The 15362-nt window shown below is 39.8% G+C and overlaps 2 protein-coding genes and 1 long non-coding RNA gene across 7 annotated transcripts; 2 read left to right on the plus strand and 1 right to left on the minus strand.

The window, feature by feature from the left end:
• The first annotated feature begins 548 nt into the window (after positions 1 to 548).
• LOC121527040 (transcription factor 24-like) lies at positions 549 to 2597 on the plus strand. Of its 3 annotated transcripts, XM_041813714.1 has the most exons (4): positions 549 to 673; positions 783 to 953; positions 1449 to 1878; positions 2082 to 2597. In XM_041813714.1, exons 3-4 carry the CDS (start codon positions 1465 to 1467, stop codon positions 2187 to 2189), a joined length of 522 nt encoding a protein of 173 aa, XP_041669648.1. In that variant the 5' UTR covers positions 549 to 673; positions 783 to 953; positions 1449 to 1464; the 3' UTR covers positions 2190 to 2597. The 3 variants fall into 3 exon arrangements, with proteins under 3 accessions (XP_041669648.1, XP_041669647.1, XP_041669646.1); XM_041813713.1 differs by lacking the exon at positions 549 to 673 and having other exon boundaries at positions 700 to 953; XM_041813712.1 differs by lacking the exons at positions 549 to 673; positions 783 to 953 and having other exon boundaries at positions 1016 to 1878.
• On the minus strand, positions 1669 to 14588 carry mcmdc2 (minichromosome maintenance domain containing 2). 3 transcript variants are annotated; one of them, XM_041813711.1, is made up of 15 exons: positions 14457 to 14588; positions 14226 to 14356; positions 14082 to 14141; positions 13792 to 13969; positions 13481 to 13603; positions 13283 to 13384; positions 12129 to 12257; positions 10937 to 11174; positions 10648 to 10853; positions 10397 to 10554; positions 9422 to 9601; positions 9196 to 9335; positions 8722 to 8831; positions 8339 to 8534; positions 1669 to 1785 (listed from the first exon to the last, which is right to left on the minus strand). In XM_041813711.1, exons 1-14 carry the CDS (start codon positions 14551 to 14553, stop codon positions 8368 to 8370), a joined length of 2019 nt encoding a protein of 672 aa, XP_041669645.1. In that variant the 5' UTR covers positions 14554 to 14588; the 3' UTR covers positions 1669 to 1785; positions 8339 to 8367. The 3 variants fall into 3 exon arrangements, with proteins under 3 accessions (XP_041669645.1, XP_041669643.1, XP_041669642.1); XM_041813709.1 differs by having other exon boundaries at positions 9422 to 9598; positions 13792 to 13987; XM_041813708.1 differs by having other exon boundaries at positions 13792 to 13987.
• Positions 3687 to 7392, plus strand: LOC121527041. The gene is made up of 8 exons (XR_005993368.1): positions 3687 to 3824; positions 4827 to 4877; positions 4974 to 5035; positions 5834 to 5889; positions 6289 to 6359; positions 6811 to 6867; positions 7101 to 7148; positions 7284 to 7392. It is a non-coding gene; the product is annotated as an uncharacterized LOC121527041 (long non-coding RNA).
• Positions 14589 to 15362: the final 774 nt, after the last annotated feature.

Raw genomic sequence — 15362 nt, forward strand, 5'->3', positions numbered from 1 at the left:
CATCATTAAATGTTAGAATCGAACCTTTAAGGAGCCACGTGGGTATTTAACCCCGGGAAGATGCTGGTTATTAGGGAAACAAGCTGACTTAACCTCCTCCTTCTTAGTGTAATTAGTGGCCTGGAGCTGTACTGTTACTCCATCCTTACAAAAACAATGTTTATTAAGAACAGTCCGAGGATATACATATTATGAATAATTCCTTTCATTAATTTGCCGACATCCCAGTTTGGAGCCTCGGAAATCAGAGTGATTAATTTATGAGTCTCACAAGAATTTCCTCAATGCCTGCCTGTTGATTGCAGCGCTGGACTTTATTTATTAGCTGTTCCAATGAGCTTGCACTCCAACACACATTGGCAATTAGTCAAATGTTTTGCATATCGCCTTACATGTGTCAGCTTGTCTCCACGGTCTGCTGCAAAATAGCGTTTTTGAAAGGACCAACCTTTATTTGTGACTGTGACGAGGACAGTTTTGACTAACTTTCCTCCACTCTTTGATAGGCCTATAAAGAAAACACAGGGTCAGGTTCGCAGCCAATTAGAGTGGGATCTGACCCACCGCATATGAGAGTTGGAGGAAAAGGAGAGTCCTGCCTCTGGCGCTGAAAACGAGCCTCTGCTGCCCTCAGACAGAAGTTGGAGAGGGAGAGAGAGCCGTCGTCTTCACTGTAAGGGAGTGCTACGGGCCCAGTGATTAATTACCCCGGAGTGAAATACTTGTCCACCTCTTTGTGTATCCAATAAATTAAAGGCTCCTGAGACCTTTTACGCACACAGGTGAAGTGTTTGGATGAGCGCGCAGGGACTGCTGCGCACCGCTTCATAAGGATAAACCACACAGGCTGCGAGTGTTCTGCACTGAAGACAAAATTCTCTATTGGAGCTGCTTTTTAAAAATAATCGTCTTCATGTCTGTTTTCAAAGCAGCTGCTTTGAAGGATAACGCAGGTAAACTCAGATCTAACCATCCTGATGTCATGTGTTTGTGCGCATGGGGCTTCATTATGTTGCATGTCAAGCAAATACTTTGGCATCTTTCATGCATTCTTTTTTTTGCATGCGTTGAATGTTTAATTTGCAATAGAGAGCAATTGTAATTGTGCTGTATTTATTTAAGACATGTCAAACACTTAAAATGTCCTTAAAATTACAGTTAGGAGCTACGTGTCTGTCACTTGCATTCTTTATTATTTTTTTCTAAAGATTAAATGAAAATACTGAATAAAGTGAAACTTTTGATCTTATTTACTAGAATCACTTTTAGACCAATAAGCTTACATTTTGGTTTAATAAATAAATACACTGAAAGAACGTGAATTACCAGTTAGAATTCAAGTTAAAATTAAAGAGGCATTTGTGACAAAAAATGAGCTCAAACGGTGCAACATGGAGGCCACGTGTGTCTGAAGTGCTTATGTGCATGAATGTGGTGTTACTCTTCAGCTTTGTAGGCAGACACATGCTCCGGATGGACAGCGCCTCCAGCTCCGGGGTGGTGGTGGATGACAGCCCTACGTCCAGCCCGAGCTCCAGTCCCAGTCCGGACGGGCGTCGCCGGGAGCTCCAGCGGGCCGGCAGGGTGTTGCAGAGCGGCGGTCTCGGCGGCAGAGGACGGCCGGCAGCAGCCAACGCGGCGCGGGAGAGGAGCCGCGTGCAGACCCTGAGGACCGCGTTCCTGGAGCTCCAGAGGACTTTGCCGTCCGTGCCACCAGACACCAAGCTGTCCAAACTAGACGTGTTGATACTGGCCACCACCTATATTGCCCATTTGACTCGAACACTGCAGGAGGAAGGAGCAGAGGAGGGAGAGAGTGCAAAACAAACAGAAGCGTTACACTCTTTAAAGGGAGAAGGCTACCTGCACCCTGTCAAGGTCACTAATAATAACAATAATAATAATAAATAATAATAGTAATAATAATAGTCGTATGAAGTCATTGAAGTCAGTCTTTTCAGATGTAGGCCTACTTAAAATGTATTAATGTTACGTTTTGTATTTTAACAAATGACTAAGGATATAATTTACCTTTGACCTTTTTAGATGTATATTTATTAACAAAATTAATCTCTCTGCAGAAATGGCCTATGCGATCCAGACTCTACGTTGGAGCATCTGGACAGTTCCTCAACACAAGTCCTTCAGAGTCAGAGAACCAAGGCCCTTCATCCTCCAGCTCTCAGTAACAACAGGCTCTCATCATTTGTATGACATGATTTTCTATTTGCATGAGTCCATGCTGTGTACTGTTGCCTTATGATTGTAGAACAATTAGACAATGTGACTTCCACTAAAGCCCTGGCAAAAGGAAGACGTTGTAAATTAATATATTAATTTTATTGTAAAGATTTTGAGGATGTTTCTCTGTTGTTGTTTTGGGTCAATCCTTGTTTGCCCTGCATTGTGCAGCTCCATACATGTCCCAGGTATGATATTTGTAAATTCCACGGGCTAACGAGCCCGTCATGCTTGAGGTGTGCACTTTGAGTTGAGACTTTTTGCACTAAATGCATGTGTGAATAACTCGACATCTGTCATGTGAAGTGGTCTGTCAAAGAGTCAACAATGGAGGCTCTCGGTCTCATGTTCCTCCGTATTTTTACATGCATGGTTGTAAATGTGTTTGTGAATAAATGACTGAAGAAGAAGAGTCTCCTTTGACGACAGTAATCCATGTCTATGAATTTATTTTCACCCTGTAGGCCTGTTTAATTAGAACAAAACGTGGTCAACTGAAAGGAGGAATACTATTTTATTAATGCCATGCCATTCTTGAAACTCTTCCTTAACAATCTAATATTTAAAAAAATGTAAATATGAAACATCATTCACCCAAGCAGTTAATATGGCATAAGCCAGGGAATGTAGTTTTAGTAAGTCTTAATAAGATAATTCATAAAAGATAATTCCTGCACCCCTGCATGAGAATTAATGCCGGTAAATATAATAGCCTGTTACTGTTTCAGCTGTATTTACAGGGTCAACACGATGAAAGCAAACCAGAACAGGAAAATGGTTTGATATTCAGAAAGGCAGCGTTTTACTTTTGAAAATAATAATTTTAATAAAAACAAAAATGCTTTAGAGAGCAGCGGTAAATCTTGACAAAACATCTAATAACATAACTAAGCCTGCTCTGTTAGATTAGTCTAACTAAAGAAAAATATACAGGTAAACTATATCGTTATTTAAGAGGCATTTCATGGAACTGAATCATAACCCAAACCAATTTTAAGGAAATGAATACTTTCATAGTTATTGTGGTTTCGCTAATCAGAGTGACAGTGTTTACAATTATTGACGAAGGAAATCGTCCTAATGGATGTTTTTCCCCCCAATATTTCATTAAAGTACCAAAATACGGATTTTTAAAATTTATTTGCTACAAAGTGCATTAGTTGTATCCACGAAACCGCAGGTGTTTTCGGGTAAAAGTCGTAGGTTAACACGGTCACACTTTAAACTTTAACACCGGTTTACCTGCACTGTGCTGCAGAATAACATGAGCTGAATCACCACGATAGATTCTTAAAAACATAATTTTTTAGTTAATGTTATGAAGAAATCGTTATTTGTCCATTTTTTATTAAAAATGTAAAGAAGAATGATGAAGCGTATTTAAGCCTAAAGTAAATGTAATGTAATGTCTGCAGTGCGCACTGCGCAGCTTTGCGGCGCATCTTAAAAAGTCAGACCCGGAAATCCTTTCTCTTATCCAGAACACTCAGCCACGAGCAGACGGCAGTTCTGCAGCTCGGCTCTGTTTTTCATGAAGTCTGCAAACTGGAGAGCTTGTATCATGCTTGGGAGTCAACGCTCAGGTTTGTAACACTGTGTTGGCTTGTATGATGTTGTTTTAGATGCCGTGGATCTGTTTCATGGCGGATTAGCTCTGGAAAAAGTTGGCTGCATGTTAGCTAGCAGCTAATGTTAGCTTAACCCTCCGCCACGTGGGAGACACGAGTCCTGCTTAGAAGTTGTTGTTAATGAGTTTTCCTTTAAGGCTGAGGGATGCATTACTTTTTATTACTTGTCATTACTGCACATCCAGAGGTTAAGCTTCATTAAACAGCACTGTCTTTGAATGAATGAATGTACGAAGGCTTACTAACGTGGATGCGCGCTGTGGATTGAATATTATGTAATGTTTAACATTTAAGGAGTTCATTCCACTGCGCTATTAATCATGAGGGAAATGCGGAAGGAAGGTGTGCGGCAATTTAGATGTCCAAACTTCTAATCCAAGGTAGCCTGATCTTTATTAGGCAGTCTGGTTCTATGTTTAACTAAAGACTAGTCTGATCCCTGAAGTGATGTAATAAATCATCTCTAAGACAGTTCAAAGGCAGTAAAACGCCCTCAGTGTCATTCATATTCCTGCAGCCCTGTCCATATCTGCTTATGTCCAGGGGTCAGCAGCAGATCTGCTGGTCAGGGAGTTGCCCCTTCTTATTGTTAAACCAGAGAAAGTCATCATGGCTCCCTCTGAGGGCCTGAGGTCATGGCAGAGGTCCTGACCTGCTGTTGAACCCACCATGCTCCCAAGCTGTGTTACACTGCACCCTGTGACCTCGTGGTGATCAGTCATCTTTCGTCACCATATTGGCTATTTCTTGAGTACATCTTATTAAGGCAAGCTGGAAATCGATAAGTCACTCCTGAGAGTAATTAGAGGTGAGGTTTGATAAAGTTAGTGACAGAGGAGTACAGGTCCTGTGGGAATTTTAGTATTTAAATGATGAAAGTGTCTAACTAGAGGTACACACTTAACATGAAATGATTATGAATCGTATTTGACTCTTGTGTTTTTTTTTTTTTAATAGATGGGCAAATAACAATGAGAAACCTGACCCATGATTGGTACACCTGAGAGGGTAAGAGATGGTTTGAATAACGAAACATAAGAAATGCTGAAATTATCAACTGAGCACTGAGAAAGCTTAAAATAAGTAACGTATGCTTTATTTCAGAGGACCATTAGCCACTGTATCATAAAGATGGCCAGTATTGGATTTTGAAGCATGGACATGAGGTGAGTTTCACCAGTCTGTTACGTTTGTACTTTATAGTCTTGGTTAGGGATGCACAATATTGAATTTTTGTCAAATCTGATATGCCGATAAAAATGAATTCCTTGGAGCGTAGGTGGTTTGGGGCGCGCCCCATGTATGCAGACGGCCTGTGTTTGATTCCGGCCTGGGGCCCTTTGCTGCATGTCTCTCCACCGCTCTCAATCCAATGTCCTCTTATCATAATAAAGGCACAAAAATGCCAAAAAGAAATCTTTTTAAAAATATATTTAATAATTCCTTTCTGCTGAAACAGATCTCTAAATTTCGGTCAGACCAAACACCTGTGTCCTAAAATAAATTAAAAGTTTGAGGATGAAAAAAAAGAGCAAAATTTAGTGCTTGAAACATACTTTAAATTTTATGGAACAAGGATAAACAAAAAAATAACCTGAGCTGGTGTAGGTATGTTGGTCTAGCCTAAAACTCAGGCCTATTCCTACCTATGACCAGTATTTACAGTAGATAAAGGCAGATTTGTACAGCTGATATATCAACAGAAAATGCAATGTCTGCAGAAACCAGTGATAAATATAGGCCAACATCGGCCAATGCATTATCACTCCAATAATATCGTGCATCCCTAGTGCTGGTATAGTGATGATTTCACATTTTCGCCGTTTACCCATCAGACAACACTGTGGTGACACTGTGACTAACTGAAACTCCAGCATCATAAGATCAGTTTGCACTTGTTATATAAAAATAAAAAAAAGTAGATGTGTATGATGCATGTCCATTTGTTTTCCCACTTGTTTCAGATGTCATCCTGTGGTCATGGGAAATGCACTCCATTGTACTTTGAGTTGATCAGGAGGTGAGTTCCCTGCTACATTTTTTAGTAATTGTCTATAGTTATTCCGCTTGAACAACTGTGTCATACTTTTGATTTAAAAGAACTTGTAGGCCAGATAAACGGACCACTGTTAATGCATAAATGATGCATAACATCTAAAAGCATTAGTTTGTGCTCGGTTTGGACAAAAATCTAACAAGACGACCTGATTTGAATGAGTAATTTTGCTGCTGGATTAATGATGAGTTCACTCTTTTCGCCGTTTACCCATCAGACAACACTGTGGTGACACTGTGACTAACTGAAAATCCAGCATAATAATATCGGTTTGCACTGGTCATAAAAATAAAGTAGGTGTGAATGTTGCATGTTTCTTTTTTTTTTACAAACGTTAATTGCCATCCCTTTGTTTCCCTGTAGTTTCAGATGTCATCCTGTGGTCACGGGAAATGCCCTGCATGCACTCCATTGTACTTGGTGCTGATCCGGAGGTGAGTTACCTGCTTGATCTTTTTTCAGTACTGCTCTTTAATTACATATCTTGAACAACATTGTCATACTTTTGTTGTTTACTTTTTTAACTTGTAGGTCGGGTTAAAATGACCATATTTACTGCATAAATAATACAGAGCTAAAAAGAATTAGTTTGAGCCTGGTCGGATAAAAATCTAACTAGACAACTTAATTTGTAGTAATAATTTTGCTGCTGGAATAATGATGAGCTCACTCTTTTCGCCGTTTACCCATCAGACAACAGAGTGGTGAAATTGTGACTACTGAATTACCAGCTGCCAATTAAGTTTAACTCAATTTATTGTATTTTCTGAAATACCTGGATTTTTAGACATTAAATTAAGCAAACAGCACGCATTAGACATGTCCACTTGAATATACAAAAAAGCAATGTGATTTGACAATACAACTCTCCATGTTGACCAACAGATGAACAGTTGGAGCATCAGGGAAATGAAGACGCCCCAGTGCTTCATCACATCACTGGTAAGTGATGTCTAGAATATCCTTTATTCATTTTTGTCCCATGTTGCCAAGAAAAGCCTGTTTGCTTAATGTCCTGATTAAAGACAAAATGATGAGTTCACATTTTTCGCCGTTTACCCATCAGACCAAAATGGGCTGCTGAGAATGTGACTAACTGAACTTAGTAACACAAAATATTACTACTATAGTTGTTTTTGAAAAGTCAAGCTCATTATATATTTTTTTTCTTAAAGGTTAAAGAGTGCAGGACACATTACCTACAGAGAGGCTTCATTTTAAAGGTATTTACAAAGCAAATCTTGGTTTGAAATATACAACTATTTTTTGCATTCTTAAACAAAAAAATCTGAAAATCAAAATGTTGAGTATGTTGTCTTTGTTCTGCTTTAATTATTTTTTCCTGCTTGTTCTTGCAGTGTATCTGAAGCTGAATATCCACAGAAAGAAGGGAGGCCTCAGCTATTTGCCATCATTATGTTTTCTTTAAATGTTTTTTCCTTTTTAATAAAACCTTTCTGCAAGAAATATGGTTAGACTTTTTTCTTTAATGCATTAATACAGTGATACTCAGTGTATGGCTTTTAAGTCACATGTAGCTCTTTTGTGATGATTTGCGGCTCTTTTAGGCCTTACTTTGAAATACCATTCACCCCGAAAACCATAAAAAGGCAAACTTTGACTTCAGAAATTATCCATTGCAACTCATATTGATCAGTTTGTTTCCCACAGTTATACAGTTGGCTTTCATGGTCAACCAATAATGTTTTTCAGTATATTTCCATTTCCCTTATATGATAAATTTTCCCCTTTTTTCCTTTTTTTGCCAGTTGCAATCCTTGCTTACTGCTTTTTGCTGCTTTTTGCCACTTTTTACCCCTTTTCCCACCTTTTTTGCTGCTTTTTGCATGTTTTAGTCACTTCACTTATTTTTGCCATGTTTTTGCTGCTTTTTGATCATTTTGCCACCTTTATGTAATTTTTTTTGTCAGTTGTCACCCATTTTTTGCCATTTTTTTCCTGTTTATGCCCTTTTTCACCAGTTTTTGCCTCTTTTAACCTGCTTTTTGCAATTGTTCACTCTATTTTGAGTCCTAAAGCTGGCTTTTCCCATCAATTGCCACTTTTTTCCCACCTTTTTTGTTGCTGTTTGCCGGTTTTTGCCCCTTTTCACCCATTTGTCACTTTTTGCCCAACTTACTTATCTTTAACTTATTTTTAATGCCATTTTTACCCATATTCGCCACCTTTCACAACTTGGATTATGGCTCTTGCAAAGGCACTTTTAAATAATTTGGCTCTTTGAGCAGTGTTGAGTAACACTGCCTTAATAAAATCTTTCAGATGTTTATCCATGTGTATTCAGAGAACTGAGTAAAATTAGACTATCTTTGGGCATTTGAATTTTCTTCAGCTATGTCTAAGAAGCAGTCCTTTCATTTTGGCCCATGATTAGTGCAGTCTTGCTCCCTACCTGTGTTCTTTTGCACCTTTAGCGAGGTCTTACTCCTCTGTAATGTATGTGTCTGCTCCCGGTGCGTAGGTGTAGATGAAGCGTAGGATGTTCTGGTGGAGCTCATCCAGGGTCACGTCCCTCTTGTGCAAGCCATCCTCTGCTCTCAAATCACAAGGAAAGGCTGCATCTGGTGGAATAACCAAAGCAGAGGCCCCTGTAGAAAGAAGGCAGGGCTTGAGTATACCTTTACAAAGATACTTCTGCTTATGAAATCAATACAGCTGCCGAAATTATTAAATAAGATTAAAGAAAGTAAAAATCTCATGAAGGCTCTTTAATGAATTCATACAAATAGGACATGATAGTGGTATTAATTCCTCGGATAGGTAAAACGAGCCTACCATGCTTCAGAGTGACTGAGTTCTCACAGAGGAGCACGGCTATCATAGCATCCTCTTCCAGCACTTGTGTTCTGAGACATAACTTGCAGTGAGCTTCAGCCAGAGAGATCCTTTGACAAAAATGTATTAGTCCCATGACTGTTGATTATGAATGAAAAATTACCTGTGAATTTGTGGAAGGTTGGATCTAAAGGTGCTGTAACACTAAGTATGTAAACCTTAATGTGGCATATTTGTCCTGCAGTCAAAAAGATTTGTTTTAATAGTTTTAGCTCCACATTAAATATTTCAGCACAGTGGAATGGATTTGTAAACATTTGTCAGACAAGTGAAAAATAGTGTTGTGAAAGTGGGAAAGTCTGCCACCTAGTGGATTTTTTGTGACATATCTGACTCAAGATCCTCAGATTGGAACAGTCTGTTCATGTGTTGCAGTGAATGGAGACAGCATATAAACAGTTTGTTGTTTCTTACAGTAGTTTGATTGAGGCCACAGACATCTTGACACCCTCACTCTGTGTTCGGACTCGTCTGCTCGCCATGTAGTAGCCGTGAATGATTTTCTCTGCTCCAGGGCTGAGCTGCACTTGAAGACTCTGAGCATAAGCTATGAGCTGATGAAAAGCAATAACTGTAATTTTAAGTCATTGTCAAATCAGTGAAATCAGAGCAGTGTTTTTTAAAGAACAGGTTTGTTAACCTCCTGGTAGTCTTGAGTTGAAAACTCCCAGCTGGATGTGTAGAGGGGTTTTCTGGGTTGTACAGCCTGCTGGAGGGTGTGGACAGTCTGGGCAAGAAGGGCCTGCTCTCCTATGTCTCTACACTGAATGACAAGGCCAAAGGTGTCTGCCAGCTGCAGCGACACAGGGCCCAGTTCCTGCTCGAAAAGAAAGCTGAATTTAAAAGAGCTGTTCAGCCAGCGGTTTTCAGAGCATTAGCGTGACAACATTTTAAAATGACCATCTGTCAAATCAGACATGAAACTAAAGCATCCCTGCAGCTTGTGTATAGCTGATTTATTTTCAGTATTTCCTCCTTTTAAAAAGTAAAAAGCAAAACAATCCTTCTCAAGAGCCTTTCTCTGAATTGGTTCCTCCACATTCCTGCAGGTTGAACTCCATCTGCTGTCACACCCACGGCTGAATGAGGTACTCTTCGTGTTTCATTCAGCTGATGCAGACTCGAAAAGCAGTCACAATGAAGATGAATCCTCTAAACTTATTTTGCAACTCCTCATGTTAATATAATCTTGATTTTTAACACAATTTTATTCAATTCTCAAACATAAAACGGCATGTGAATTAAATAACCACATCTACCATTCTCAAATCTATGTATTTCTTTATCAGACTCTTCATATTAAAAAATATTCCTTTTACACTATTATTTTAGCATTATGTAAAGTCAAGGAATTATCTCTGGGTGAGGCATTTCCTTTGAGAAAAGTAAATTGTCTCAGCTTCCTGTTTGGCCTGGACTATCTGCATCATCCATCTGAACAAACTGAGCTTAACATGTCTGATACTTACAGTGTTGTACCACAGAAGCTGAAGTTCTGCCAATGAATGACAATTTCAAAAATATGCATCAGTGCAGATTTTTTTTTTTTAGTTAGGATCATGCACAAATAAAGCTTTACAGAGGCAATATGACCACATGCTGTGAATGAACCCACTGCTGTTCCCAGTATGTCAGAGTCTGACTTTCCAGACCGCCGAGAGACATCGGTGATGGCCCAGAAGCTGCATTGCACTGGGAAAGTTAACTGCTCATCTGCATCTTCTCCATACTTTTTCCCTGGGATGAAAACAGACACTGTGCTGCTCTCCAGGACTGAAAATAAAAGATATCAAATTAGTGGATTCACTGTAAATGTAGCAGAATCTTTTTATCAGGAAAAAATAATGTGCATATTTGTCTTTATACCTGACTGAATAGCATCCAGTCTGTCCTTTCTGTAACCGCCCAAATCTCCAAACATGCACACACCACCAGTGGCAAGCAGGGCAGAGCCAGCGTGAATGTTAGCAGTGCCTGCCCCATGTTCATCCCGGGATAGAGATGCAAACATCTCCCCTGAGGCTTGATGCCTGACCCCAGGACGTGCCAAGCCCAGGCTATATGTCATTAGTCTAACACACACACACACAGTAAAGGGTGATGAGGAGGATGAAATCTTATGTTTTGTAAATGTTCCCATTTAGAACTACTTCACCTGTCTAGAATGAGAGGGTCTGTGGTGACGACTAGAAGATCCAAGTTGTTAAATGTGTCATTTGGACCTGCTCTTGTCTGCACCAAGCTGAGCAGCAAGCCCAGCTTCAAGGTGTTGTGAAGGCCTGGAGGAGCCACGTGCAACCCAAAGCAGTGAGCCACAATTGCAGAGAACCTCAAGGGGAAACCTGCTGTGGCCTTCAAGAGCTCCTGAAAGCGGGGACTGACTTTATTGGGACCTGCATGTAGAGTTTTCTCAAAATTATATAGTGCACAATGTTGCAAAGTCATTCAGATTATTTAGAAAATGCACAATGTTAATAGTCATACCTTTTATTTAGGGATGCAGGATACTGAGTTTTGGTAGATATCTGAAATGCTGACATTTGAATTAGAATTACAATTTTAGCCGATATTGATACCGATATTCAAATGTAGTTCAAAATGAATTTTAATTATTGAGGATGAACAAATTTCAGTCCTTAAAACTGCCTTTTAAGTGTAAGGAATCATGATGAATAAAGGAAAATACTTTAGCTGTTCTACATCTGTTGGTCCAGCCTAAAACTCTACAAAATTATTTGTGTGGTGGTCAATATTTATAGCCTATAGAGGTAGATTTTTATAGCCAAAATATCAGTTGTAAATATCGTCAGAATTTTTTCAGATATGCCCATTAAGAAAATTCACCTTTTTAGGTAATATCAGCTGATATCATGCCAATAATATCGTGCATCCCTACTTTTATCAGTTAAATCATGATTCCAGAATTTAAAACTCTGATATAGTGGTTTAAAAGCTTAACTGATACATACCACAGCAATTAAAACGTTATTCAGAGGCACCCAATAATGGATGATATGTTGTTTTTAATATGCAAGAAACTTTTGCAAACTGTCTTTATTGCACATTTATATTTTTGAGCTTTGACACCAAAACATTGCTAATGTTGTGTGCAATTTGGACAATGTTTCCTCCTCTCTCAGCTCTATACTGCTTATGCTATAAGACACAAAAACAAAATGTTTGCATCTTTATAAGTCACCTAAAGTACATATGTAATGCCAATACTGCTGCCCTGTGAGTTTGAATGGTCACAGCATCTATCTATCTATCTATCTATCTATCTATCTATCTAACTATCTTGTGGGTTTATTTTTCAGGATACGAAGGGACATAATGCACTGCCTTACTCTTTGGCTCCCATGGTTGGATGTTATTTGTCTCTACACTCCAGGTGACATTGGGCCACTGGTGCACATGCGCAGGAATACCTAACACTCTGTAGTGTCGGCCGATCTTCATTGAGTTACACAGCTCATCTGCATGAATGAGGAAAACAAAGCAAAGGGGAGGTTATGTGCTGCCTGGTGATTATTGAAGAAACATGCATGCCATCTAGAAAACCAGTGCCAAGACAAACAGAGAGTGAGGCATTCAGAACAAAGATTTCTCTATGTGCAAATCACACAGTTGGTTAATGAGTGTTCCTTGCACTTATTAACATATATATTTAGTAACAGGAGCTCAGTGTATTGAATTCCTCTACAGGACTGGGTCAACAGAATATGCTAATCCTGGTGGTGAGATTTCTTAAGCTCTCATGGGTACTGGCTGGATAATGTTATTAGAGGGGACAGGAACATTTAATATCCCACCATGAGGCACAGTGTGCCGCTGGCTGCACAAAAATCTATTTATTTGAACTCTCCCCCACTTGGTTAGTGTTTAAAAGTGAAGTTCATTCAGAAAGCCTGAGGAAATTAATGGCATACTTCACTGCATCTGACTGTGTGTAAATATAAACTATTACTACTCAATTTTTCATGAGTAGTAGTGAATATTATGGATGAGAGCTGGGCTTTTAAATAGTGAGAATACTAGAGAATGGTCACCATTTAAAGTATCATACTATGCAGGTCTGGCGTCTTAAAGGAAGGGAGTCATACTTGTGTTTTGTTCTCTAGATTACAGGAAATCAAATCCTCTTAGAAATAAATCAAGCTGAATTTGCAGAGAAACTGTAGCAGTTTCAACTGCTTCATTTTTATATTCTGCTATTTTAAGATTAGATTACACTGCTGTGAATCTTTGATATGTCCTTCAGACTAATGCTGTTATTCTTGTTTAACATGAGTAGTAATTGGTGCTGCTTCAGCAAATTTTATCCATGCTATCCCTTCCTCTCAACACACACACACTACATTGCCTCCAGTGGTTAAATTAATCACACAGATTTGATCATCGGTTCAAGCTGAGTGGCATTGCAGCAGGCAACTCTTAAAGTTTATCCTAGTTTAAGCAACAAAAAGCCCTTAAAGTCCAAACAGATCTGATGCAGACCTACCTCTGAGAAACAGGGTGACAGACTGGAACCTGAAGGAGCCTTGCTGAAGAGTACTAAGAGCGTCCAGTGCTTTGACATGGATCAGCTCCACAAGCTGTTTGTCTGTCTCCACAAAGACACATTTGCAAACATAAAAATGATAGTCCACAGAGTATTATTTTAACAGAGATCAGCATCCTGACTCCACTTCACCCCTACCTCCCAGCACTCTAAACTTCACATCCTCTTTTAGTGGGGAGCTGCAGACCATGCAGCTGAAGTCGTTTCTCACGGTAGCTGACTCTGTGGCTCCGGGTGCATGGACACGAATGTGGTGAAACCCTAAGGCAGGGTTCAGGAAATGAAATCAGATGTGGAACCATAACTCTGTGAGTGCCAGCTGTCTGGGCATTTCTTGGAAATCTTAGATTTGTGATTTCATAAACCACTTTAACTCTATTGCTATTAGTAAGAAGGACAAGAAAACAGTGGAGAAAATTAGGTCTAAGAGAGAATAACCCCTTCAGTACCTGTAGAGCAGGGACAGTCATCATTAATGCACAGGAACCGGGCCCCCTGGGTGTATTTGGTGACCCTTGTCATGGCAATGACCAGACCCTCCATGGAGACAGGCCTCATGGGACCATACCCACGAGGAAAACTCCAGAGGTCCAGCATGTACTCAGGGAATGGAGGCAGGTGTGTCAACTTCAATATTACATTCACCTCAGACAGAACAATCAGACCAAGCTTCCATTACTATCAGGTGAATTCAACTGGGATTTGAAGAAAGGGACTACAAGGCTCATGGGGCACATACCTGGCTCTCTGTGTGTATTTTTTCAACTAGTGAAAGTGTCTTTATGGCAAGGAAGCAAACCTGAATGAGGAATGAAGCAGCTGCTAAGTTAAAAAATGCATCAGATATGTACTATTCATTTAACTCGCCTTAAGTCTCACTTACAGACTGAAACAGAGCTGTAGCTTTTAGAGGATTCCGCAAAACGTAGTCGCCTAATACAGCATCTACCTCTGTCACATCAGAGGGATTCACACTGATACAAAACCTGTATACCGCCTCCACCTGTTGAGGGTCTAAAATAAGAGAGGGGGGAAATTGTAAAAACGGAATCCTAGCATAGCATAATACTCGTTAGCTTGTTTTTTCATTAGCCCCACAGCAGGCCGAGCTTACCATTGAACCGTCTGCAGTCTTCCATCAGTTTTTGAAGGCCGCCACTTCTATCTAAATAAAACAGAACTGATTCTTTTAACGACAGAATTTCAGACATTTTCGTTAAAAGTGTGTAAATAGTGCTTTGCTACGAGCTAGCTAAGCCGACTAGCATGACAGAGTAAAAAGTTTACAGATAGGATTCGCGCGCTAGCTTCAGCCGCGTTGCGGTGGTGACGAAAGCAAAAGCCAAGCTTACGGTCTATGTTCGTGATGTGTGACGTTTCACGTGCGGATTCAGGATGTTTGAGAGGCAGGGGCAAAAATAATTTAAAAAAAAGACACCTGCTACATGTTGTCAGGGTACCGGGGAAGGAATTGCTACTTCTGAAGCACTTTGTCAAATTTTGTCCACTCAGAGCAGGGGTGTCCAAACTATGGCCCGGGGCCCAAATGCGGCCCGCGGTCCGATTTTGATCGGCCCGCAGCAAATTCTAGAGATAAAATAAAATATGGCCCACATACTCAAGATAGTGCGTCTGTAAACAAACATCTTGACAAGAAGAATTTATTGATGTGTTTTTGAGACTAGTTTGAGACAACTCTGTACATGGTAAACATATTGGCAACCATAATGATAATGATATCTTGTTTTCTTACTCCCTGATAGGTTATGGCAGCAAATAGCAGTAACCAATAATATTCCAGGGGCAGAGCTAGTGGTAGTTAGGAGCAAACAGGGTCCCCTGAAATCTGATTGGTGTCCCCAAAAACCTGGAAATTATTATGTATTTGCCCTGTCAACCATTAAATCGAGCATTTCGCATTAGTTTAGGCAGGCCACAGAGTCAAGCTCTGCCCCGATCAGCTGATTTGTTCTAATCATGCTATTGACCAATTGCTCTCATGATGCCTTATTAAAACTGC

Source organism: Cheilinus undulatus, linkage group 19 (genome assembly GCF_018320785.1).
Source record: "Cheilinus undulatus linkage group 19, ASM1832078v1, whole genome shotgun sequence".
NCBI classification, from domain to species: domain Eukaryota; kingdom Metazoa; phylum Chordata; class Actinopteri; order Labriformes; family Labridae; genus Cheilinus; species Cheilinus undulatus.